A 26,222-nucleotide genomic window follows, 5' to 3' on the forward strand; every position below is an offset into this window, starting at 1 on the left:
CCAGCACTTGTGGTTTGTTGATTTGGTGATGATAACCATTCTGACAGTTGTGAGATGGTACCTCATTGTCAATTTGATTTGAATCTCTCGGATGATTAGTGTCTTTGAGCATGTTTTCTGCCTTCCTCTGTCCTCTTTCAAAAAGTATCTGTTTAGGTCTGTTGCCCATTTTTTTTTTTTTTTTTTTGATTGGGTTGTTTATCTTACTTTTGTTAAGTTATATCAGTTCCCTATACATGTTGGAGATCAAATCCCTTATCGGTGATAACATTTGCAAATATGTTCTCCCATGCAGTGGGCTTTCTTGTAGTTTTGTTGATGGTTTCTTTTGCTGTACAGAAGCTTTTTATTTTGATATAGTCCCACTTGTTTATTTTCTCTTTCGTTTCCATTGCCCTAGGGGCAGTATCAGTGAAGAATCTGCCGCCATTTTTAATTCTCAGCAGGTCTAAGCTTTATTCCTTTCTGCTATCTGGCTACTGCCCCAAAGGTGTGAGCAAAGCCATCCAGATGGAAAACCCAAGGCCCGTGTGTGGAAGCAATGGCAGGTTGGGTCGCTGACACATTTGAAGCTGAACTCCAGGATTGGTTGACCCTCCAGGAGTTTCCCATGAACCTTTTTCTGGTTTTACTCCAGTCCTGGGAGTCAATAATTCTGCTAAGAGCTTTGGGGCCTGAAGAACACGGGGTTAAAAAGATGGTGCCAATGGGAAGAGAGCCAGTGAGTGTCATGCCAACCCCATCAATTCAGATCTGCTCTTTTCTTGGTCACAGGAAAAGAGCTCTGGAAATTTGTCCATAGAGAGAACACAGAGTTAGGTGGAGAGGTGAATGAATAGATAGTCTCAGGGGTGTGTGTGTGTGTGTGTGTGTGTGTGTTAGTCAATAATACGTGGACCAGCTGGGAAGAGGCGGTAGGTCTGAGGGTTCATGATGGGATGATCAAGGGTACACGTGCTACCTGAGTTCACGTATAGCTCTAACCCTTTGTGACTGAGGGCTAATTACTCCCTAAGCCTCCTTGCCTATAAAAGGGCTATCGTAATAGAACCTACTCTAGAGAATTATGAAGATTAAAAGAGATAATTTATGTAAATATTTGTATAGAGCTTATTTAACAGTAAACATTCAGTAAATGTTGGCTAATAATAAAACGAAGGTAGGGAGTATTATTTGGTCCATGATGTAGTGATATAAATGATCAGAGGATTCATTTGGTAAATAAATGCATGACTCAGCACAGCAAGGACAAGCAGAAGACCTATGCTAGGAGCCCCAAATCCAGAAAGATCCCAGTGGCCAAAACCCGAATGTGGGACATTGGCTAGGCCAGCCTGCTGGGTGGGCAGTCCTCTGAGGAGGATGGAATACTTTCTAAGCCTAGGTGGTCTACAGTAGTTTAGGAGTGTTTGTGTGTGTGTGTGTGTGTGTGTGTGTGTGTGTGTGTTTGAGGACCTACTGGACTTGTAGCAGGTATGAATCTTGCTCCAGGAGCCTCTGTCCTCAGGCATGTCACTGATGTGTGGTGTGGTTTGGTGGTGGACTTGAACCTGGAAACTTGGCTTCGAGATTCTGACTGTGCCACTAGATGTATTGGGCCTTGGGCAAGTTACTTAAGGGCTCCCAGTCTGTTTTCACAACTGTGAGATGGGATGCGTGTACTTGATTGTCAGGGTGTTTATGCCATAAGCAGGGGGATCTGGCCCCGTGCCTGCCACATGGCGAGCACTAAATACAATGCATGTTCAGTAACTGGATGAAGCAGCTATTCCAATGCAACCCAACAGAGTAGGCTATTTGCAAACTCGGGGCTGGGAAGCTAAGGAGCAGCTGGTGCCTGAGGGAGGTGAATAGAAGGCTAATGACTTTAGATTCGGTGCTTGTCCCTGCCAATCACTGCACCGAGAGGACTGTGATGGGCATGGCGTGTCAAGAAGATTAAGCTGGCAGGAGAAAGCAGGCCTTCTGAGACAGGGAGATGGCAAGTAGACATACTGTGTGAGACCTGAAGTCCAGCAGGATCAAATGCTTTGAGCTTTAGTAATAGTGAGAAAATTCAGCTCAGCTTATTTTTTGAGTGCCTATTTTTTTCCAGGATCTCTAGCTACTGCTGAAGATATTAAAATTGAAATCTCTTAATTGCTGTGGAATAAGGATTACCTCCAACTAACCTGAAGGTTTTGTCTTCCTTTTTTTTTTAATACATTTTACTAATTTTTTACAGAGAGGAAGAAAGAAGGATAGAGAGTTAGAAACATCAATGAGAGAGAATCATTGATCAGTTGCCTCCTGCACACCCCCCACTGGGGATGTGCCCGCAACCAAGGTACATGCCCTTGACCAGAATCAAACCCGGGACCTCTCAGTCCGCAGGCCAACGCTCTATCCACTGAGCCAAACCGGTTTCAGCTTGTCTTCCTTCTTTTGGCTTGGATGGTCTTCAGAGAAACTGTGTCATGTTATGGGATGAGAACACGTCACCAAAAACTGCAGATTAGTTAGTATGAGTGACTCGTTGTAGTCTTCCTCCTTCATCTAGCTTTCCTCCAGAGACGAGCTCCAGCAGAAGTCGGTCCGTGAGGACTCTTTGCTAGGAAGCCTGCAGGCTAACGTCTGGCTGGGCTGAGCTAATCACCCTAGAGAAAAGCTGGACGCAGACCCAGGGTGTGGGCTCTCCATCAGGCGCATGGCATCTGGACCACGTGTGGGAGAGGGTGTGTCCAGATTGGCTTCCGGGCTGTGACCATCTCTGACCCTGTCCCCAGCATTGCCTGACTTCCTGCCTCCCCTTTCCTTTCTGTCTTCTCCTCCTCTGCCCTTTCCCTGCTGTCTCCTTCTTAACTCAGTGGCTTACCGAGGTTCCCTGGGTGTGGTGAGAGTGAGAGACAGCCTGGTCGAGTTGTGGGGCACTGGGGAATAGGAAACTGGCATGGGCACAAGAGGGAGAGAGGAGTGAACTTGTTTAGAGACAGAGGGGTCCTTACCGCTCCTCTGGCCCAGACCCCTGGCCCAGCATGTCAGGAAACAAGCCCAGAGGTGCAGGATGAGTTGCCCAAAGACATATGTAAACAGTGACAGAGCCCATGACTGAAACCAAGCCCATGACCCATGACCCCATAATACAGCTCTGGGTTGATCTTAACGCATCCAATCTTTAGGTCATAATGTAAATTTGAGCATTGGGATCAGGCTTCTTTGCAAGCACAGTTTCTCTGAAGACCATCCAAGCCAAAAGAAGGAAGACAAAACCTTCAGGTTAGTTGGAGGTAATCCTTATTCCACAGCAATTAAGAGATTTCAATTTTAATATTTCCGGCAGAAGCTAGAGATCCTGGCAAAATAGACACTCAAAAAATAAGCTGAGCTGAATCTTCTCACTCTTCCTAAAGCTCAAAGCATTTGATCCTGCTGGACTTCAGGTTTCACACAGTATGTCTACTTGCCATCTCCCTGTCTCAGAAGGCCTGCTTTCTCCTGCCAGCTTAATCTTCCTGACACGCCATGCCCATCACAGTCCTCTCTGTGCAGTGATTGGCAGGGACAAGCACCGAATCTAAAGTCTTATTTTCTGCATCCTTATTAAGTCAGTGTACAGTTAAAAATTGACTTGTTTTTGCTATGCATTTTCCAGGACTGTTTTAGTGTCTTTAAAAAACCAATATGCAAAGTGAGCCTTAGCAGCCACATGCGAGATTGCTTCATTAGTGTGTAGAGAAGTGAATGCACCTGAGGAGAAAAGAAAAGGGAACCTGAGACTGTCTTGTTAGCCCCTCCTTTTACAGATAAAGAAACGGGGGCCCAGGATGGCCGGGAGGAAGAGAGGGGCTCACATCGGGAGCCATGACCCATCCCATTTTTTTTGTTTTTTGTTAGTACATGAAGCTTATACGATTTTTAGGGAATGTCTTTAGTAAAAACATTACAAATTACAAATACAATTTTAGGTAAAACCCTCGGGAGGGACCCGATGCAAGTGCAAAGTCTCACGGCTCAAGCTCTTCGCTTCACTGTGAAAACCACCAACGTTAGGAGGAACTTTAGGAGGTGGCGGGAGAAGAGACCCTGCCCCCGAACCCAGGGGAGAAGAGAAGACATAAATTGTTCTCGGGGTTCAGTTGAGTCCGAGGCTTTCTTGTGGGCACTGCCATCCTTTCTCTTTCCCCCTTTCCATTCTGCAGCCCTGTGTGTGACCTCGCTTGGGAGGGCAGCCCCCCAAATTACCACCGGGCCGAAAAGGGTGCATGGTCGAAAAAAGAGGAATGGAGACATTTTCCTGGTTGAAGGTGTCCCTGAGCCTGGAACAAAAGGGATCCTTTTCTGAAATGGGTTAGGGCGACCCAGCCTCACTTGTGCCCACAGCATCTTCCTTTATGGAGGAGACTGAGGGGTGGGTGGAGAGGTCAATGCTATTGAAAGAGTTTCCTGCTTAGTCTCCCGAGAGAAGGGGGAATGCCTTGCCACACAGGGCCAGGGGGAAGCATCAGGTCTGTTGTGGGGGCAGAGGCGGGCGTGAGGGGGAGAGCCTGGCTGGAGCCTGTACCGGGGAAGGCAGGGCAGGGCAGGTTAGGATTGGCTAATCTGAATAGTCCTGGCAGACGTTGGGCTGAAGGGGTGGTTTCTAGTTGCCTGGTGTATGGCCCTGAGATGATTTGGGGCAGGGTAAATATTGCCCTGGTGTGTGAGAGTTACATAAAAGGGGGTGGTTTGAGGTATGGTTTGAATTTAGTTTGTATATAACAGGCATGGTCTTGGTTAGCCCTTCACTATCTCTAAGAATTGGTTAACTCTGAGAGGGCCAATCTCTTTAGCCAGCAAGATTTCTTAATGTGTTATACCATCATACGATTTAAAAAATAAAATGATTAATACATTTAATGTAGCTGTAAGTGAATGGATTAGGTGACTTTAAAACATCTTACAGCCATAGGGTACATTTCATCCATGACCAGATATAGAAAAAATACAGTCCTTGCCATCATTCAATAGTTTGAGTTGTTTGCAAGGAGAATCTTAATGACTCTGAAGTACTATTCTTGTAATTTGAGTGAGGTGCCACTAGGGGGTGCTTAGACTTTGGTCGGGCCTGATGGAACACCCTGACTTTCTATAGGGGGGACAGCTGAGTTTTAGCTTATTTTTTCATTCATGTTATATTTTCTCTGACCCAAATATATCTCTTCAGGGTAAAAGTTTAATATTTATTTATTTATTTATTTATTATTGAATTTATTGGGGTGATACTGCTTAACAAAATTATACATCATCTTTACACTATACTGTGTGTTCACATCTCCTTCCATCATCATTTATACCCTCCTACCCTCCCCCACCTTTTTTGTATTTATTAATCTGAGAGAGAGAGAGAAAGATTGGTTTGTTGTTTCACTTATTTATGCATTCATTGACTGATTTTGATATGGGCCCTTACCGGGGATCAAACCCACAACCTTGGCATATTGGATAACGCTCTCACCACTTGAGCTACCTGGCCAGGGCAAGGGTCACAGTTTAAATGCAGTTTAAATGCTAGATAGTTCAGTATTCATAGAACAATGTTAAATAATTGGAATCAGTTTTAAAGAAGAACACATTCCTGAGTATAATTCAATTCAGTGGCTCTTTTTGCTCTTAAGTTATTACCAAATATAATATAATCTGATTCTTAAAAATGTTCCTTTTCCTTCTGAGTTTCAAAACCTGAATCAAAGGGACTGTGGTGTGCTTTGGAGCTACATGGCCTGGGCAGTCTTTGGAGGCAGCACCTCACAGGCTTTGATGCGTTTCTAACAGGTCCTGCTTGGCAGTCACCAGTCTCAGGAGGAGGGTCCTGCTGACACTTCCATTGTTTGTGTTTTGGTGTTTGGGTGTTAGCTTCTTCACAGGAACAGGCGTGAAAAAAGAGAAGTGGAGTAAAACCCACTGGTCTCTGTAAAAAATTCTGCAGTGTTGTTCCCCCGATGTGCAGAGAGCGTGTAAGTCACACTCACACTTCCTGCCAGCACTACGGAACTCGGTGCTCCCGGTGCACCGCCCCGAGCCGCCCTCCCCGTGCTAAAAATATCATGCTCTAACATGAATTTAACGTAAAACAGAAAGCCATGACAAATCTTGAGTAACTTCTCCTTTTTATTTTAGGCAATTTTCAGTAAAGAACAACACAAAGCCAAAACAAATTCTAACATAAAAATAGACACAAATGTTAAGGACAGACATTAACTTTATAAAAGTCTTTGCTACCTTTAAATTTCTTGTTTATCTAATGAGTTTAAGTGTGATTTACTTATTTATTTATTTTTTCACAGAGAGGAAGAGAGAGGGATAGAGAGTTAGAAACATCGATGAGAGAGAAACATCGACCAGCTGCCTCCTGCACACCCCTCACTGGGGATGTGCCCGCAACAAAGGTACATGCCCTTGACCGGAATCGAACCTGGGACCTTTCAGCCCACAGGCCGATGCTCTATCCACTGAGCCAAACCGGTTTCGGCTTAAGTGTGATTTAAATCACAGACACCTTTTGGTGAATTCAGACACTGCTCAAATGAAGTTATGAACAAGGTTATTAACTCTAGGTCAGCATTCTGTTTTAAAAATGTTTCTAATAATGTGATGATTTAGAAATTCTCTTAAAATAAAAGGAAGTTAGTATTTTAATTACAGAACTATCATGTGTCTTGGCCAGTATGTTCAGTGGTTAGAGCATTGGTCTGCACACCAGAGGGTCACAGACTTGATTCCTGGTCAAAGTCTGATCCCTGCCCCATTCCGGGTGTTTGCGAGAGGCAACCAATTGGTGTGTCTCTCTCACGTTGATGTTTCTCGTTCTCTGTTCCCCTTCTCTTCCACTCTCTCTAAAAATTAGTGGGGAAAAATTCTTGGGTGAGAATTAATAACAACAACAAAAACATTCTCACTCCCTGGGTGAGGATTTAAAAAAAAAAAAAGTGCCATGTGCATGCAGTCAAGAAAAAAATTCAAACACTAGAGAATGACATAAAGTGAAAAGCTTTCTTCCTCTCTACCTCCATTCCCCAGAGACAGTCACTGCGAATGGTTTTGGTTTTTGTTTTCCTTTGTGGTTATCGTTATAACTTTAAATAATACCTCACCCCTAACTGCTCTCCCCTGCAGGCCTGATCATCCTCAACTACCCTTCTTTGCAGGCCTGGTCACTCCCAACTGCCCTCCCCAAATCATCAACTTATTATCAGTTTGTTAATTGCTTCCTGATATGAAGAAAGAGGACTTTTGACATATTTACTCTTTATTCCATTTTCCTCACTTCATTTCTAATTTTCTATTAATTGGATTATTATTTTTACACTAGAGGCCTGGTGCATGAAATTCATGCCAGGTGTGTGTGTGTGTGTGTGTGTGTGTGTGTGTGTGTGTCCCTCAGCCCAGCCTGCACCCTGGGACCTGGGACCCCTTGAGGGATGTCCAACTGCCCGTTAAGGCCTGATCCCACCAGGACAGAGGGCAGTCGGACATTCCTTTCACAATCCAGGACTGTTGGCTCCCAACTTCTCACCTGCCTGCCAGCCTGATCACCCAAATCACTCCCCTGCCAGCCTGATCGATGCCTAACTGCTCCTCTGCTGGCCCAATTGCCCCCAACTGCCCTCACCTGCAGGCCTGGTCACCCTCTACTGCCCTCCCTTGCAGGCCTGGTCACCCCAACTTCCCTTCCCTGCAGGCCTAGTCATTCCTAACTGCCCTCCCCTGCTAACCTGGTCACTCCCAACTGCCCTTCCCTGCGGGCCTGGTCGCTCCTAATTGTCCTCCCCTGCAGGCCTGGGCACCCCCAACTGCCTTCCCCTGCAGGCCTGGTCGTCTCCAATTACTCTCCTCTGCCGGCCCAGTCACCCCTAACTGCCCTACCCTGCAAGCCTGATCACTCTCAACTACCCTCCTTTGCAGGCCTGGTCACTCCCAACTGCCCTCCCCTGCTGGCCTGATTGCCCACAACTGCCCTCCCCTACCAGCCATCTTGTGGTGGCCATCTTGTATCCACATGGGGGCAGCCATCTTTGACCACATGGGGCTGCCATCTTGTGTGTTGGAGTGACAGTCAATTTGCATACCACTCTTTTATTAGATAGGATTGTCAAGGTTTATGAAATTTACATATTTTTCTGAATTATAATGAACATTTCCACATTGGTTATAGTTGGTTATAAAATTTTAAATCTATGAATAGTGTGTGTGTATAAATGAATAACCAGGTGACATCATTGGACTCATGGAGAAGAAAACATAATCTTACATCGTTAAAGCTTTGCTGCTTCTGAGCAACAGGATCTTAATGGCTTTCAAGTTTCCTTTAATTCTTATTTTAATTAAAAATATATTTTCTCCAAAACCAGTTTGGCTCAGTGGATAGAGCGTTGGTCTGCAGACTCAAGGGTCCCAGGTCCTATTCTGGTCAAGCCCATGTACCTTGGTTTCAGGCACATCCCCAGTAGGGGGTGTGCAGGAGGCAGCTGATCAATGTTTCTAACTCTCTATCCCTCTCCCTTTCTCTCTGTAAAAAAATCAATAAAATATATTTTAAAAAGTTATTATTATTATTTTTAATTTCAGAGAGGAAGGGAGAAGGAGAGCAAGAAAGAAACAGATGATGAGAGAGAATCAGCCTCCTGCATGCCCCACATTCGGGAGGGAGGCCAAAACCCAGGCATGTGCCTTGCTCAGGAATCGAACCGTGACCTTCTGGTTCATAGATCGATGCTCAACCACTGAGCCACATTGACCAGGTTTCCTTTAATTCTTATAGTTCTGATGCAGCTGCTGCTGTTTCTTATACCTTGTGCTATTTTGTGTGTGTGTGTGTGTGTGTGTGTGTGTGTGTGTGTGTGTGATCCTGTTATCTTTTGGGTGATAATAATTTTTTTCATATATGGACCAGTGGTAGTAAATTACTCTTTCATTTTTTTACTATAGAAATGTGGGAGGCCAGTTCCCTGTACTTAAGAAACAATATTTTACAATAGACTGGATGCAGAAGTAGATATGAGAATCAGTTGTCTTCTATCAGGCCAGACATTAAAAAGACTTGCAAAATGTATAATAAGGCCTCTGTTTCCACTAAACATGTTTGTTTTGGAAAGTAATTCTTTTTCATGGAAATACATCACTTATTTTAATTGATAATGGGCTCATTGTTATGCTTAAATGATTAATATGTATTTTTAAATATCTTCTTTTAAACTTCCAGAATGGCAAATATTGATAAGTATAACACACATAAGCAAAAGCTTTGGGTTCCTCAATAATTCTTTTTAAAAAAATATATTTTATTGATTTTTTACAGAGAGGAAGGGAGAGAGATAGAGAGCTAGAAAGATAGAGAGCTAGAAACATCGACCAGCTGCCTCTTGCACACTCCTTAATGGGGTTGTGCCCGCAACCAGGGTACATGCCCCTGACCGGAATCGAACCTGGGACCTTTCCGACGCTCTACCACTGAGCCAAACCGGTTTCGGCAATAATTCTTAAGACTGTAAAGGGGTCTTGAGGCCAAAAGTTTAAAAATGGCTGCTCTAGGGATTAAAAATACATTTTAAACTTTTAAGTTTATTTAGAGCTAATATTTTCCACTTCAGTGTAAAATGTAGGAACTTGGCAGTCACACAGGCCCTTTTGTCAACCCCCTCCTCCCCATCTGTTGCGCCAGAGGTGCCGTGTATGCATGATCAAGCCTTCCCAACGACATCACACCCAGTGATGGCGCCTTGACCCGTGTCCGCTGGGACCCGCTGGCTCTGACCTGGGAGCTTCTCTGGTGCCTTGGGAGACAGTCCTTCTCTCAGCTGCCCTGGGACCCAGTTTATTCCTGTACAGTTGTGTTCTCTCCTCTCTCCCCCGCTTCTAAGCCCATTTGCATGAATTTATCCAAATGTCTGATCTGGGAGCACCTGTTTTTCTTCCTCTCTAGTTATAATTATAGCTCAACACGTTTAAAAACGCATTTTCTATCATTTTCATGGTAATTCGGAAGCTAGGAAAGTGCTAGGTATGCTTATTGCTACTGGGGTGTCTTACAGACAGACCCCTTAAGTCAAGCATGTCAAACTCATGGCTGGCAGGTTGAGGCATGCAGCCCCAAGTTTGATATGCTTGCGTTAAGTGGACAGAGAAGGAACATAAATACACACATATCTATTTAGCTCTATATCTTGCTATATGTATTAAAAACTGTAAGTGCAAACTATCCCTCATTCCGATTCATCACCTAGGGTTTATCCTTCTATCCTTTTCTTTTTCTTTAGTTGTAACTCCCTTCTCTACCAGAGAGAAGATCGAGTCCTGTTCGGTATACAGGAGTGGGCAAAAGTAGGTCTACAGTTGTGAGTATGCAAAACTGTTTATTCTTATTATTGTATTATTTTCCATATGAACAATTGTAAACCTACTTTTGTTCATCCTGTATTTTCTTGTTTGCTCGATCTGGTAACTCACAGATCAGAGGTTCTGAATTGGTAACTTCCACCCCTGCAAAAACGCAAAATTTCTGCCTGGAATTTATATTAGTTTGTCGGCATTTTTGCTTTTATTTTATTTTTTATTTTTTAAAATATATTTTATTGTTTTTTTACAGAGAGGAAGAGAGAGGGATAGAGACTTAGAAATATTGATGAGAGAGAGTCATCCATCAGATGCCTCCTGCACACCTCCCACTGGGGATGTGCTCACAACCAAGGTACATGCCCTTGACCGGAATCGAACCTGGGATCTTTCAGTCCGCAGGCCGACGCTCTATCCACTGAGCCAAACCTGTTTCGGCGGCATTTTTGCTTTTAGACTGAGAGCACACAGTCCAAGCTCTTGTTCAGGCAGCCGAGGCATCTCTGCTGTGGGATTTTGTCATTTTGGGGGTGTTATTAGCTGTCCCGATCACAGCTCTGAGTTCTGAAGGGCAGAGTGAGGAGGGAGGTGGAGTGTGGTCCAGGGAGGCGGGACTCAAGCAGGGATTTCCCATCAGCATCCATGTATTCACGGTGTCGGAGGGTCGTATCACTCCTGGGGCTGTGCGGCGTGGGACCAGGCTGTCCGGGCGGCTCCCGGCCTTGTACGAGGATTAGGATGAACGGCATGGAGCACCCCGGTCAGCCCTGCAGGCCCTGTAGGCGCTGTCTGTAGGTGCTGTTTGAAGGCGCTGTCTATAAGGCACTGGCTTTCGAACATGTTTTGTGGCGGAGACACCCACACTGCACGGAGAGCTCCCGTTTCTGGGAAGGACTAAATCAATATTGACCGAAGGTGCTGCCCAGGTTGGAACCCAGGGGAGTCAGACTTTGACACTCGTGATAGGTCCCCGCTCCTGCTCCGCAGAGCTGGGGAGTCTCCACCCCAGGGGGTGCAGGATGCTCCCTGGGCATTGTTCTAGAGCCCCTAGGCCACTCCAGCTGAGCCCCTGGGACACCTCAGCTGAGTCCCGAGGACAACCCAGGAGGCTGGGACTGGCAGGAGCTGGAGAGGCAGCTCTCAGGATCGCGCTCGAGAGCAGAGACTCACCTCGAATGTGAGGACAGGTCATTGGGGACATAGAAATGCATCCCCAGTAAGACCTCTTTTCTTCCTCTTCCTCCCAACTTCCCCGAAGACAGATGCCCTCACACTGAAAATCGCCTCTAGTGCTTGACGCTTACAAAGCTTTCGCGGTCACCTTCTCACCTGCACATGGAGGCCTCCCGGGTGGCTGTGTGGCTGTCCGCTCTGCACTGAGGCCTGCACAGCCTGGGTGACCTGGGATGGGCCATGGATAATCACACAGCGGCTCTCAGCAGGCCCAGCAGGTCCCACGGGTGTGCTGGGGCGGAGGGGCTAGCCGGGCCCTGCTTGGACCCACTGCTGACCCCAGTGGGCAGAAGCACGGTTCCTCCCCTGGTTTCTTTCCCTCCGGCTGCCAAAATACAGGCAGGTGTCATCTCCCATCCCAGACCTGCTCCCTGCGCCGGGCAGGGTGGCGGGGGTGGCGGTGCGCGCTCCCACTGTGCGCGGTGGAGCTGTCCTCTCACTCAGCCCAGCTCGCCTCTCAGGTGCAGTTCCCCCTTTCTAGACGCCCTCCTCAGTGCAGAGGTTCCCTGTTCACAGGAAGACGACTTCTGCCTCTGAACTAGAACTCCCCCGGGCAGCCGTGGCGTTTCCAGGGTGGGGGGCAGGCCCCTGGCGCAGAGGGAGGGCCTGGCTCTTGCGCTGGGAGCTCAGGAAGGAACGTGCTGGCCTGAGCAGCATGGAGGTCTGATCACCGTCTGGCTCCAAGGCCCCGTGCCCCGGAGCCTGCCAGGCTCGCCCTGCCAGGGGAGAGGGGAGCCTGACGCTTGAGCGCTTGTGGGGTGTGCAATCTGAGGGGCCCCTTTGCTCCCCGCTCTCCTCATCTTCATCCCCACCCCTGCGCGCCAGCAGGCACGGAGCTAGGCCCAGCACACATCCTGCTCCCTCCTCTTTGCCCGCGACCTGCTATGTCTGTGTCACAGAATGTCGATGGGACTTGTTATTCACGTAGGAACCAGACCTCCCCGCAAGGTCTTACCAAGACACCCTAGAACTGGCCCGGCTATCACCCACTGTCACCCTGCCACCTTGCCCCCCCCTGCCCTCCTGCCTCCTGCCCTCCTGCCCTGGGGGATGGAAATTACTGGGAAGAGATGTAAAGGGAGGAGGGTTCCTGAGCCTTGGGTATGGGGGAGGGCATGCTCAGGTGAGAGGGGGCTCCTCACCCTCCCGCAGAGGAGGGCCTGGGCTGGAGTCCTGTGTGTGTGGGAAAGCTGATCTTCTGTCCTGTAGGGTGTGGGGGTCTGTGCAGCCCTTGGCTCTGCCCACAGCCTGTCTGAGCAGGAGCTAGCCGGCGCTGGAGAGAGCTGGCAGGCAGAGCAGGATGACTTGTGGACCAGTGAGATGTGATACTGTGATTTTTAACAAGAGCTACATGCTAGATTTTCATCCCCATTCCTGGCACAGAGCTCCTCAAACCTTTCGAACTTTCTAGGGGTTAAGAGTGACAAAGGCGTGTTGATACCGTGTTTCCCCGAAAATAAGACATCCTCTGAATATAAGACCTAGCGCATAGAAAGATAAGACATCCCCTGAAAATAAGACCTAGCGCAACTTTGGGAGAAAAAATTATTGTAATATAAGAAACTGTCTTAATTTCGGGGAAACAGGGTATTTATAACAAACCCCTTCCCACCACAGCTTGGTTGATGTTAATGAGGTGACTTTCGGAAAACACCCACGGATGGAGGCTGGTTGCCAAGGAACCAACCACGGCATGAGAGGGTTGGAACTTTTAGGAGAGGGTGATGGGCTGGAGGTTGAACCAATCACCAATGGCCAGTGATTTTATCAATCACATGTATGTAATGAGGCCTCCATAAAGACTCAAAAGGAGAGGATTGGAGAGCGTCCGGGTTGGTGAACACGTGGAGATGGGGAGAGTGTTGGCTCAGAGGGTGTGGGAGCCCCATATTCTTTTCCCGTACCCTGCCCTGCGCCTCTCTTCCATCTGGTGGTTCCTGAGTTACACCCGTTTATAATCAACTGGCGATCTAGTAAATAAAACGTTTCTGTGAGTTCTGAGTCCCTCTCACAAATTAGTTGAATCCAAAGAGGGGGTCGGGGGTTTCTCCGATCATTCGCCCTGGGGGTCAGAAGCCCCGGTGACAACTGGGCTTGCAACTGGCAGCTGGAAGGAGGTCGGATGCCGTCTTGTAGGACTGAGCCCTTCACCGGCGGGATCTGCCACCATCGCTGAGGAGAGAGGCAGAATGGAGCTGAATTGCAGGACATCTGACTGGTGCCAGAGAATTGCTTGCAGAGGTATGATTCTGACACCGATCGTAGCCCCACACATTGGAATTGGTGTCAGGATCATACCTCACATGGCCCACGTGGGCACTATGCAAGGTAGCTGGTTTGAGCTGGTTAGATAGTGCTCCCCTAACAGGTCAACTTCGGAGCATCCCGCAGTGGTGAGGCTGGAGGACATGGTGGAGAAGGGAGAGGTGACACGAATGGGCATCCAAACTGGGGCTTCCATGTTGACATCTGGAGGCACTGCTTCTATTGGGGGGTGGGGTGGGGGGAGGCTGGGAGATATCCCTGGGTGTCACTGTGTTACCTATATGGCATATTTAAAAAAATCTAGATTTTTTCATTGATTTCAGAGAGAAATGGAGAGGGAGAAAGGGATAGAAACATCAATGATGAGAGAATCATTGACCTATTGCCTCCTGCATGCGCGCGACTCTTTACCCCCCCCCCCCCCCCCCCCCCCAGGATCGAGACTGAAACCTGGGCTTGTGCCCTAACTGGGAATCCAACAGTGACCTCCTGGTTCATAGGTTGATGTTCACCCACTGAGCCACGCCAACCAGGCACCTATTTGGCCTTTTAATCTAGGGTTTTCTGTCTCAGCCCGCCCCTTTTTTGAACTTTTCTTTCTTCTCTCTCTTTCTCTCCCCTGCCCTCCCATGTACACACTGACCCTCTCTCTGTGGGCTGGTACCAGTATCTCTCTCTAAGAATATCACTATTGCAATCTTGGTGTCAAACTCCAGCTCCTGTGCATCTGATGAGCAGGCTCTGGGAACAATTATATTCTTCTGTCACTTGATTAGAAAGAGTAGGCACACTCCCAGCACATCTCGCAGGAAGCTGTTTTAGCTGAGCCACCAATTCACACCATTTGCACTTTCCTCCTCAGGGTAAAGCGTCTCCTACAGCTTCTACCTTATTCGTCTGCGAATCACCTGTAAGGCTGATTTAGTCCAGTGAGATCTAGGAGCTGAAAAGCTTTTCACACAACATTTTCTTTTAAATTCTCACCCAAGGAGTGAGGATATTTTTTCCATTGATTTCTAGAGAGAATGGAAGGTAGCGGGGAAGGGGGGAGAGTGAGAGAGAGACATGGATTGGTTGCCTCCCACACATACCCGACCCCGGTTGGGGATCGAATCTGTAACCCAGATACGTGCCCTTGACCAGGAATTGAACCCAAGACCTTCTGGTGCCCAGGCCAAAGCTCTAACCACTGAACATGCTGGCCAGGGCTTTTCAAATGACTGTAGGTATACAAACACATAAGCAAAACAGCCTTCCGAGTGGAAATGCAAAGGCTGGTATGAAAGAGGAATAGCAATAGGAGATTTAGGGATCAGGCAGATGTATTCACAATTAAGCCAATTCTAGGATATTAGACACTGAAATCGGAAAGATCACAATTTAGGAGAGAAGGAGGCAAGCGACCTGTGGGCCGAGTCCAGCTCTTACAGTGTGGACCGGGGGATCCAAAGCCCGCTGTGGTCTGGGCAGTGGCGTCTCCTCTCGCAGACGCTCTTTCCTTGGTTATAAGAACTGCCGGCTGTTCTCCCTGCGGCCACCCTCCAGGGTGTGGTTAGGATCAAAGGAGGGATGGATGTGGAAGCTGAAAGCACTCTCAATGCGGACTCTCTGTGGCCGGGCGTTGCCGTTGCCATTACTGTGTCTACTAAGGAGCGGGCCTGTAATGAGCCGCGGGCGGGAAGCGGAGCACACACAGAGACAGGAAGTTGGACCGCGTCCTGAATCCTGAGATTAGGATCCTGGGAAACAATCCTGCATTCAGCACACAGGTCCCTCGGTACTGGCACCGCTTGTTCAAGGACACGCACGGGCTGGCAGGGTCCTGGGTTGGAGTCCCAATCACTGCGCTCACATTGACTGGCTCTCGGGAGATTCCTCTTCGGTGGTTTGTGGAAGACGGAACCGAGGAGCAGCAGTGCACACAGATGGAAGGAGCTCCAGCTGGGGTCGGGCGGGCGGGCCGTCCAGGAGGCCCCTGGCCCCTCCGGCCCGCGGCTTCCGTGACCTCCTGAGGGTTCCTTGGCCGGGGAGCGTGTGGATATGACGAGGAACGGGGAGCTGGGATCCTCTCCTCTGGTTTTGACCGAGGATAGCTGCGCGGCTCTGGCCTGGATCACACACAGCCATTGTTCGCAGCCACTCCGAGCTGTGACTCTGACCTTGACGTCCCTGCCCTCCTGGTTCCCCTGCCCTTTCGCTGTGCTGAGGGGTCGCAGGCACACAGCAGGGAGACGCCCTGCACACGGCTTCACAGTGGTTCCCCGGTTTTCCCGGGGAGAGTCACTGTCGTGGAGGGTGTCCGAGGACTCCGCTCACGTCTGATTTAATCACAAAGCCGCTGTGGGAGCAGTTCGCGGCATGAGTTGCTCCTGGTTTTAAGGTCATTTTAGTATTTCCACAAGGTTTAGTCTCCCTAGTAGAGTTTCCCATTTGAGTGTTCCGCAAGTGCCTTCATTATTTTTGAATTGGAGAAATGAGGAAGGGGACTATTCAACTTCTTATCAGCCTCTGATCCTAGACAACTGCCCATAGGATTCTGTATTAGAAGCCTGTTCAGTCAGGAAAACAGAAATCGCTCTAGGTATTTTATTTAAAAAAAATATATGTATATATATTTTATTGATTTTTTACAGAGAAGAAGGGAGAGGGGTAGAGAGTTAGAAACATCGATGAGAGAGGACATCAATCAGTTGCCCCTGCACACCTCCCACTGGGGATGTACATGTCTTTGACCAGAATCAAACCTGGGACCCTTCAGCCCGCAGGCTGACACTCTATCCACTGAGCCAAACTGGTTTCGGCAACTCTAGGTATTTTAAACAGGGAATTTGATACGCAGAATTCATCACAGGTGTTAGAAGGACCAGAGGAGCAAAAGATGTGAAGTAAGGCCAAAGATTAGGAGGTGCCGGCGGCTGCTGTCCCGGGACTGGAGGGCTGTAAGGGACAGGGCCATTACCCAGAGCTCATGACCTCTCTGAGCGGGAACCAGCGTCCCTCTCAGCTAGAAGTGACCTGTATTCCCGGGGCCAAACTCAGTCCCCGGCCACACCTCCCTGCGGAGTGGCCAGAAGGAAAGGGACCGTGTTGGCTGAACCACTGGTCTCTGCTCCGCATGGTGCAGGAATCGCTGCCGTGAGGAGAGAACAGGGACCCTTTGCAGACTCAGCCTTCACGATGCTGTCTGTGTGCATGACAGCCTGCTCGGTGGGCGTAAGATGGAGTCTTTTAAAGCTGAGCTCTCCTACCTCCTCCTGATCTACTTCCCTTCCCGCCCTTCCCCTCCCCGGTCCGCCCAGGTGCTGAGCTGAGTCTGTGCTCTGTTCCAGGGGGTCCTGGCCCAGCCCGAGCCCTGGTGGAAGGTGCAGCTGTTCCTATGGGAGCCCGTGCTGTTCGGGACCTGGGATGGCGTGTTCACGTCCTGCATGATCAACATTTTTGGGGTCGTCCTTTTCCTGAGGACCGGCTGGCTGGTGGTGAGTGATGGCGTGGTGGCCCTGCAGTCTTGTGGGCCGGTGACATGGGAAGCTCTGTCACTCTGGGGCATCCCCGGTGCAGGCAGCAGCTTCCTGAAGCACAGATGCTCCAGAAACATGAAGCAGGAAGCACGTACATGGCATAGTTACGTTCCTTTTTTTTTTTTTTTTAATGTATTTTATTGATATTTTTACAGAGAGGAAGAGAGAGGGATAGAGAGCTAGAAACATTGATCAGTTGCCTCCTGCACACCTCCTCCTGGGGATGTGCCCGCAACCAATGTACATGCCCTTGACCAGAATCGAACCTGGGACCTTTCAGTCTGCAGGCCGACACTCTATCCACTGAGCAAAACCGGTTTCGGCTAGTTACGTTGCTTTTAAGATAGGCCTCCCACAAAGGTTTCAATGCCAGCCTCACCATGGACTTAACTACTGAATATGAGTGCAGAATTTGGGGCACCATTGTAGGGGGCACCAGAGATGGGTCAGAGAGAGGTAAGTTTGCCTGCAGTGTGTGACCCTCTCCAGCTTTCCTGGTATTCTTCCACTCGTCTGGTGCCAGCTCCTGGTGGTACCAGCTCCTCACCTGTGTGGTTGCCTCCCCTGCTACGCCCCATGCACAGAAAGGCTTGGTCAAAGGTGCATCCTGCCCACACTCAGGGCCAGACCACCTGAGGCACACCTTTTGCATGAGACCCTGGGGGTTAGTTTGTCTTCCTCTGTAGATGGAAAAGGGCCTCTTTGTTATGTCTCACGTGAGAGCATCCTGCGACCTTCCAGGTAGATGTGTGTCCTGAGCAGGTACCAGCCCTTCACACAGTGCCGTCTCCCTCAGACTTCAGTGAACTCAACAGCCTTCTCAGAACAAAAGGCCAGTCTATGAGGAATCACTGATGTATTTAAAATCAATTTAAATACACATAAGGGCTAGGTAAAAAAAAAAAAAAAAAAAAAAATCAATTTTCAGGCTCTCTGATATTAAATTAAAATTTATCTGAACATATGAAGGAAGAAACTTAAAAAACCTAAATGATAGAAAGTTCACAGTGTGTCAGACACTACATGCCAGTAGGATTGCAAAATGTAAGACCCTGTACCTTTCCCTGGTGAGCTGACAGCCATAGTGGTTAGGTTTTACATCAGGAATTCAAGAGAGTTCTCAAAGCAACATGAAATCGCCAGGCGTGGAAAGACTGTGAGTATAAGGTTGCTGAGGTGTCCGGGGAGCTTCCTGGAGATGTGGTTAAACCAGGTGTTGAGAGGTGAGCTGGACTGGACAGGTGAAAAGAGAGAGGGGGCCATCCAAGATGTAGAATGTATTAGGGTTCTCCAGAGAAACCATTTCTTTCTCCCTCCTCCTCCTCCTCCTCCTCCTCCTCCTCCTCCTCCTCCTCCTCCTCCTCCTCCCCCTCCTCCTCCTCCTCCCCTCCCCTCCCCTCTCCTCTTCTCTGCTCTCCTCTCCTCTCCTCTCTTCTCCTCTTCATATAAATATATGTATATGTGGAAAGAGAGAAGGGTGGGGGCGATATTTATTTTAAGGAATTGACTCACATGATTATGGGGCTGGCAAGTCCGAAATCTATAGGACAAGCAAAATTCAAGTGAGAACTGATGTTGCAGGCTTGAGTGCAAAGGCTGGAAACTCAGGCAGAATTTCTATGCTGCTATGTGGAGAAAGAATTCCTTCTTTGGAGAGGATCCAAGATGGCTGCGCCCAGGTGAACACCTAGCCGCAGCCGCACACAACAATTTCAATAAAATACAACTAAAATATAAAACGGACATTGCCCAGAACTACAGGAAGGTTGACTGACTGGAAATTCTACAGCGAGAAGCAAGGAGAAAACCAGAAGGAGGCGCGGAGGAGCTGGAAAAGCCCAAGGTACGGAGACGCGGCGCGCGGAGAGGACGGAGCCGGAGAGGAGGGAGGCCGAGTGCCTGGCGGGCGTTCCCGAGCGGAAAGGAGAGAAAAGCTCCGACTGTGCTGGGCCCCCAACTGCTCTGAACCCGGTTCTGGGCCAGACCCCGGGGACTCAGGCTCAGCCATAGGGAGCCGGGCTGTAAGGCGGAACCCCGGGGAGAGGCGAAAGTAGGTCCCGGTGGCGCACACACTGCGCGCAGAGAAGGGACGGTCGGCTGTGCCGCGAGATTGCCCTGACGGGAAGGAGACCTGGGCTCCAGTCTGCTCTGAACGCCACCTCCAACTCCACTTCCAACTGAACTGAACCCCAATACCGGGCTCATTGGGGGAGAGCATAGACTGTTTGGCAGCAGGCGAAAATCGAGGGCACCTTTCTCTCAGAGGCGCCGGCAGCAGCGAGCACTGAAGGACCCGCATAGGGCGGGGCTGACAGAAGCCAAAGCTGCAGGCTCCACCCTGAAACCCCATCCCATCTGTAACTGCGAAATGCGACAACAAAATAGATCACAAAAGAAAGAAATGGAGGACAAAAAGCGTCTGGATATAGAGTTCAAATCTACGCTTATAAGGTTTTTCAAGAATTTCCTAGAAAAGATGGATAAGGCCTATGAGGATATGAAAAGAGATCAACTAGAATTAATAAGGAGTCAACAAGAAATGATAAGGGATCAACAAGAAATAAAGAATACATTGTCTGAAATAAAAAATATTTTACTGAGTCCTAAAAACAGAAGGGAAGATCGCAAGAATCAAGTCAAAGATTTGGAACATAAAGAGCCAGAAGACACTCCTCCACAGAAGCTAGAAGGCAAGAGAATCCAGAAAATTGAAGATAATGTAAGAAACCTCTGGGACAACTTCAAGCGAACCAACATCAGAATTATGGGGGTCCCAGAAGATGAGAGAGAGCAAGATATCAAAAACATACTGAAAGAAATAGTGACAGAAAACTTCCCCTACCTGGTGAAAGAATTAGACTTACAAGTCCAGGAAGCGCACAGAACTCCAAACAAAAGGAATCCAAAGAGGACCACACCGAGACACATCATTATTAAAATTCCAAGAGCAAAAGACAAAGAGAGAATATTAAAAGAAGCAAGAGCAAAGAAGGTAGTAACCTACAAAGGAGCACCTATACGATTGTCAGCTGACTTCTCAACAGAAACCATGCAGGCCAGAAGGGAATGGCAAGAAATATTCAAGGTGATGAATAGCAAGAACCTACAGCCAAAAATAATCTACCCAGCAAAGCTATCACTCAGAATCGAAGGCCAGATAAAGAGCTTCACTAATAAAAAAAAGCTAAAGGAGTTCATCACCACCAAACCAGAATTATATGAATTGCTGAAGGGGGTTCTTTCAGAAGAGAAAGTAAACAAAGATAAAAATTATGAACAACAAATACATAACTATCAACAAGTGAATCTAAAAACCAAGGAAATTAAAAAAATCTGATGAACAATATTAACTGTTGAATATAATAGAATCAGAGGTATGGAAGGGGAGTGAACTGACGATTCTTGGGGTAAAGGGGAGAGGGGGGGCGTGGGAAGAGACTGAACATAAACTGTGCACCTATGGATGAGGACAATGGGGAGAGGGGAAAGGGCAGAGGGCAGGGTGGGAACCTGGTGGAGGAGAGCAATGGTGGGGGGGGGGGGAAGGAACATTTGTAATAATATGAACAATAAAAACTTATTAAAAAAAAAAAAAAAAAAAAAAGAAAGTAAAAAAAAAAAAAAAAAAAAAAAAAAAAAAAAAAAAGAATTCCTTCTTTGGGAAACCCTAGTCTTTGCACTTACGGCCTTCGGCTGATTGCATGAGACCCACCCATATTATGGAAGGGAAATCTCCTGAAAGTCAACTGATTACAAATGTTAATTTCATCTTGAGAATACTTTATAGTAACTTCTAGACTAGCACTTCTAGACCAACCAGCCACCACAGGCAGATTCTGGGGAGGGGAGGGGGAGTTCTTAGCCCCCTCAGGAGGCCTGGGTTAGGCCAGACCGTCCTCAGCCCTTGTCCGACTCCCTGAGCTTCGAGTCCATAAGAGATCAGAGTCTTTCATTGCCAGCTCACAGCACACACGAGGTTCATTTGAGGTAAATGGATTATCCAACTGTGCTTTGTAACAGGAGGATGCTTCTGATAATTCTTTCTGAGAACATTTGGAAAATTAAAGTTTATTGAATTTTCCAACTGGTCTTTGAGTTAAATATTTAAAAGGATTGAGGATCATATATTGCAGTTTGCTTGATAACATCTGACTTGCAGATTCAAAAATAGTTGCATTCTTAATGATATATTTATTGTTTATGATAAAGGCAACAGACGTATCAATGAATATTTAACTGTGAACTTTTTATCATTTAGGTTTTTTAAGTTTCATCCTTCATATGTTCAGATAAATTTTAATTTAATATCAGAGAGCCCAAAATTGATTTCTTTTGACCTAGCCCTTATGTGTATTTAAATTGATAGGCCACACTAAAGAGTTTTAACTATGGACTTGTAGAATCCAATATTTGTAATGGTGCGAATTAAAAATAAAATGGAAGCACCCTTTTCAAAAGTCCTTGGCCCAGGGTTCAACCTTAACCATATCCGGTGTGGGTCGGATTTTTTCTTTATTAATGGGTGGAAAGCTCAGGGCCAAGTCAGCAACTTCCCTGGTGTGGATGCTAAGAATTCATGCCCTTCACCCCTGACCCAAATTTACAGAGGCTCCCACTTACAAAAACAGTCTCCAGGTCAGACTTGTCATCCTGGTGGCAGTCTCAGGGGTTGACCTCTGTTTGTGCCCCTTCCTGTGGGCCACCTCACTGCCAGCATCTCTCCAGCCTGTGTCCAAGGGAGGCCCCTCAGCTGACCACTGTGGCTGAGTAAGGCCTGGCCAGTGACAGCCAGAGCTACAGAGCTCTGCTTCCTGCAGGGGATGGTTCTGGAATGGTGAGAGGAGAGAAGGGTAGCCTCTTTCTGTTCTGATGTCCAAGGGCCTCCCCTGAACCCTCTCAGGAGTTTATTTATTTATTTATTTTTTTGAGAACTGGTTATCAATTGGTGTCAGTTCTATCCCCAAAGTGAAAGTACAAGTTGTATTAACCATCTATTGATGCATAACTAACTACCCCAACACTTAGCAGCTTAGAGCAATGGATATGTCATCCTGTCATTTATGTTATGTTGTAGCTTCTGTGTTCAGGAGCTGGTGCCTCCTGCTCAGTGTGTCATGGAGTCATAGTTGAGCTGTCAGTCAGGGCTGCAGTCTCATCTGAAGGCGTTCCTGGGGCAGGACCATTTTCAAGATCACTTGTGTAGTTGTTGACAGGCCTTGCCCTGTGGGCCTCTTCACAAGGTTGTCTCATTCCATGCAGCCTGCTTCCCCCAGGGCCAAAATCTAAGAGAGAGTGTGAGAGAGACACATCAATTGATGCCTCCTGCACACACCCTGACTGGTGGGGGATTGAACCTGCAACCCAGGGACTTGCCCTTGACCAGGAATCAAACCTACCACCCTTTAGTGTGAGGGCCAATGTTCTAATCACTGAGCAACACTGGCCATGGCAAAGCCACAGTCCTTTTATATCCTCATCTCAGAAGTGACATCCCCTTACTTCTGAAATATTCTGTTTATTAAAAGTGAGTCACCGAGTCTAGCCCCAAAGTGAGGCGATTACACAGGGACTGAAGTGCCAGTAGTTGGGGATCACTGGAGCCGTCTTTGAGGCGTCTACCACACAAATACATCCTTTTTCCCTAAAGTGACCTATGCTTCAGTTCTGACATCAGTTGTACCTGAAAAATTATGTTTGATCATGGAAGAAAAGGCAAATGTGAGATGCCAAAAATCAGGGAGAGCTTCTAGGAGATGGCATACAATTAAAGCAGGTAGAGGTCATGCCTAACTGATTTCTTTAAATAGACAATAGTGACTAAAGAATAATATGGCAGCATATTTATAATTTGGAAAATGTTAACATGGTAGTTTTGTCACTGAAACTTATAGATTGGTGCAGGATATTTTATTGTCACGTGAAGACAATATAAAAGCACACACACAGGAAAAAGTAATGATATAATTTCATTAAAAATATAAAATCAGCAAAATGAGAAACTCTGCACAAAACATAATCCTGCTCCCTCAGAGCTCACGGCCCCGAGGGAAAGACCGACGTGGAGACAGGCTCGAAGAGCATGAAGTCGTGGTGCTGTGGTTGCCCAGAGCAGGGGGACAGGACAGCTTCCCGAAGGAGGAACACTCCGCACTAAGTCTGAAAGGATGTGCTGGAGGGAACCTGGCAAGGGATTGAGCAGGAAAGGCATTTGAGGCAGGGGATCAGCATGGCGAGGGGTGCTGGGGAGAGAGCATGTGACTCTAGACTGGGGCACAGAGTGAATGGGGGGGGGGGTGTTGTTGGCAAAGGGATGAGAGGGACTGGGGAGGGAGAGAGTGGACAGAATAGGAGGGGCCTCATCAGCTTTGACTTTATGGGGGATGATGGGAAGTCATTGAAGAATTTGAAGCAAGGACATTTCCCTTCATCTGGCCTTACTACTGGTGGGACGGCACTTGCCCCACCTCTGGGGGTGGGGGAAGAGGTGGTCAATGCTCCTTTGAGGGGCTGCATCTGGCGGGGCCTCTTTATCCTAACCCCTGACCTTGCGCCTGTCGTTCTGCAGGGAAACACGGGAGTGCTCCTGGGCATGTTCCTGGTGTCCTTCGTCATCCTGGTGGCCCTCGTCACCGTGCTGTCTGGCATCGGAGTCGGGATGCACTGTGGCGTTGGCAGCGGTGGCGTCTACTCCATGATCTCCTCGGTCCTGGGCGGGCAGACCGGAGGCACCATCGGGCTACTCTATGTGTTTGGACAGGTGAGCCCAGGCTGCTGGGGCAGGGGAACTGTGTCCCGAGGCCTCCAGCATGTGTGGCATCTCTTCCCTCGCCTACCGTTTGCCACCATCTCTCATCCACATTCTCACTTTGACCTGGGGAGAGATGAGGGTGGGACAATTGCCCCCGTTTTATAGATGGTAAGACAGGAACTCTGAAAGGGAACTCAGCAGCAGAGCCCAGCCCACCATCCAGACCCTGACCCTCAGTCAATGGTCCTTGCTCTCCACCAGGCCTGCCTCATGGAGTTCTGATTTGAACAGGGAGGCAGGGGCTGGGCTGGAACCTTCCCTGCTGCCCATTCTAGGGGCGTGAGTGCACGGCAATGGGCGGAGCCCAGGTGGCAGCTGAATGGCCTGGTTCCTGGGGTACTTTGTTCTGAGGAGGGGAGACCTTGCCTGTGCCAGAGGATTTCCCTCGCAGCAGGCACTTCTCCAGTGAGCCGTAGCTCTCGTGCATTGATAGCTTGAGGCCTTCCCTGGAGGCTGGAAGCCCCCTGTGTGGACACCTGTCTGAGCAGGAGAATACTAATGAGGAGGCCACATTGCCAGGGTGGCCAGGGGCTGTCAGAAAACTGGCGAGCAGGGAGAAATACGAGGCTTCTTCAGCTGGAACACCAGGATGGCGGAGGAAGCAAGTGCAGACATTAAGCAGCAGCTCTTTGTCGGCGCTTCTTAGCATGGAAAAGGCTTTTATGATTGTGCAGGGGTGGTGGGTGGTTGAAAAAACAGCTTAATGGAAAGAATTTGTCCAAGGAAGACTACACGAGTCTCTTCAAAGAAAGCATTGGTTTTGTTTCTTTTATTTTTAAGCAGCAGGGGCAGGGTGTTCTAGCATAAATACATCTGATTCTCCAACTGCACAAAGCTGTGTGTGTGTGTGTGTGTGTGTGTGTGTGTGTGTGTATGTATGTGTGTGTGTGAGAGAGAGAGACCAATGCATAGAAGGCACACAGAATGTCACTGAACTCTTAAAAAAAAAAGATGGCCTTTACTAGAGAAAGATCTTTTTTGTTGTTGTTGCCATTGTCATTTTTACTTATTTTTAAATAATTTTATACTTTTTAATTACTGTTTTCATACAACATTATATTAGTTTCAGGTGTACAACATAGTGAGCAGACATTTATAAAACTTACAAAGTGATCACCTGGGTAAGTCTAGGAGCCATCTGACACCATACATCATGCACCTGGTGTGGGGTCTCTCAGCCCGGCCTGCACCCTCTCGAAGTCCAGGAGCCACATGATCCATTGCCCCGCCGAGGGAGGCCTTGCCCGTCTGCCACAGCTCACCGGTTGGTGGCCTGGGCCTCCCTCTGTGGGTAATCGTGGGGCAGTGGTGAGGCTTCCCGACAAATCACATCACACTCGCCTTGGCTGGCCTGGTGCCATGTGTGTCATAGCGTGGTTGTCCAGATGGTCGTTCTGCTCTTCGAGTGTTTGGTTGATTTGCATATTATACTTTTATTATTATAGATTATTGACTATACTAGAGGCTTGGTGCATGAAATTCATGCACAGGTAGGGTAACTAGGTCTGGCTGGCAATCAGGGCCAATCAGGGTCTTCCAGCTGCCGGCTGGGGCCTTCCTTCATTCCTCACCACCTGCTGGTGGTCAGTAGATGTCATAGTGAGCTATAGAACTCCTAGTCTCTTGGTTGAACTCCCACAGAGACACTTTGCATAATAGCCTTTTATATCTATAGATTCCCTGTGCTGTACTTTATATCCCTGTGGCTGTTTTTAACAATTGGCAATTTGCACATCTTAATCCCTTCCCCTTTTATACCCACCTTTCATCTGGCAACCATCAAAATGTTCTCTGTATGTATGAGTTTGTTTCTGTTCTGTTTATTTTGCTTTTTAGATTTCACATATAAGTGCAATCATATGGTATTAGTCTTTCTCTATATAATTTATTTCCCTTAGCATAATCAGTCTAGGTCCATCCATGTTGTTGCAGATGCCAAGATTTCACTCTTCTTTTTATGGCTGAGTAACATTCCATTGTACATTCGTACCACTTCTTTATCCATTAGTCTATGATGGACATTTAGATTACTTTCATATCTTGGCTATTGT

At 47.8% G+C, this 26,222-nt stretch overlaps 1 protein-coding gene across 1 annotated transcript in view; it reads left to right on the forward strand.

Moving 5' to 3' along the window:
• SLC12A8 (solute carrier family 12 member 8) overlaps positions 1-26,222 on the forward strand; it is a 149,929-nt gene that overhangs the window by 5,467 nt on the left and 118,240 nt on the right. Inside the window, exons 2-3 of the mRNA XM_036447075.2 lie at positions 17,175-17,321; positions 23,929-24,120. Coding sequence (XP_036302968.1) covers positions 17,175-17,321; positions 23,929-24,120 — 339 coding nt within the window. The remainder of the gene's footprint in view (positions 1-17,174; positions 17,322-23,928; positions 24,121-26,222) is intronic.

This window comes from Pipistrellus kuhlii, unplaced genomic scaffold (assembly GCF_014108245.1).
Source record: "Pipistrellus kuhlii isolate mPipKuh1 unplaced genomic scaffold, mPipKuh1.p scaffold_m20_p_2, whole genome shotgun sequence".
Taxonomy (NCBI): Eukaryota; Metazoa; Chordata; class Mammalia; order Chiroptera; family Vespertilionidae; genus Pipistrellus; species Pipistrellus kuhlii.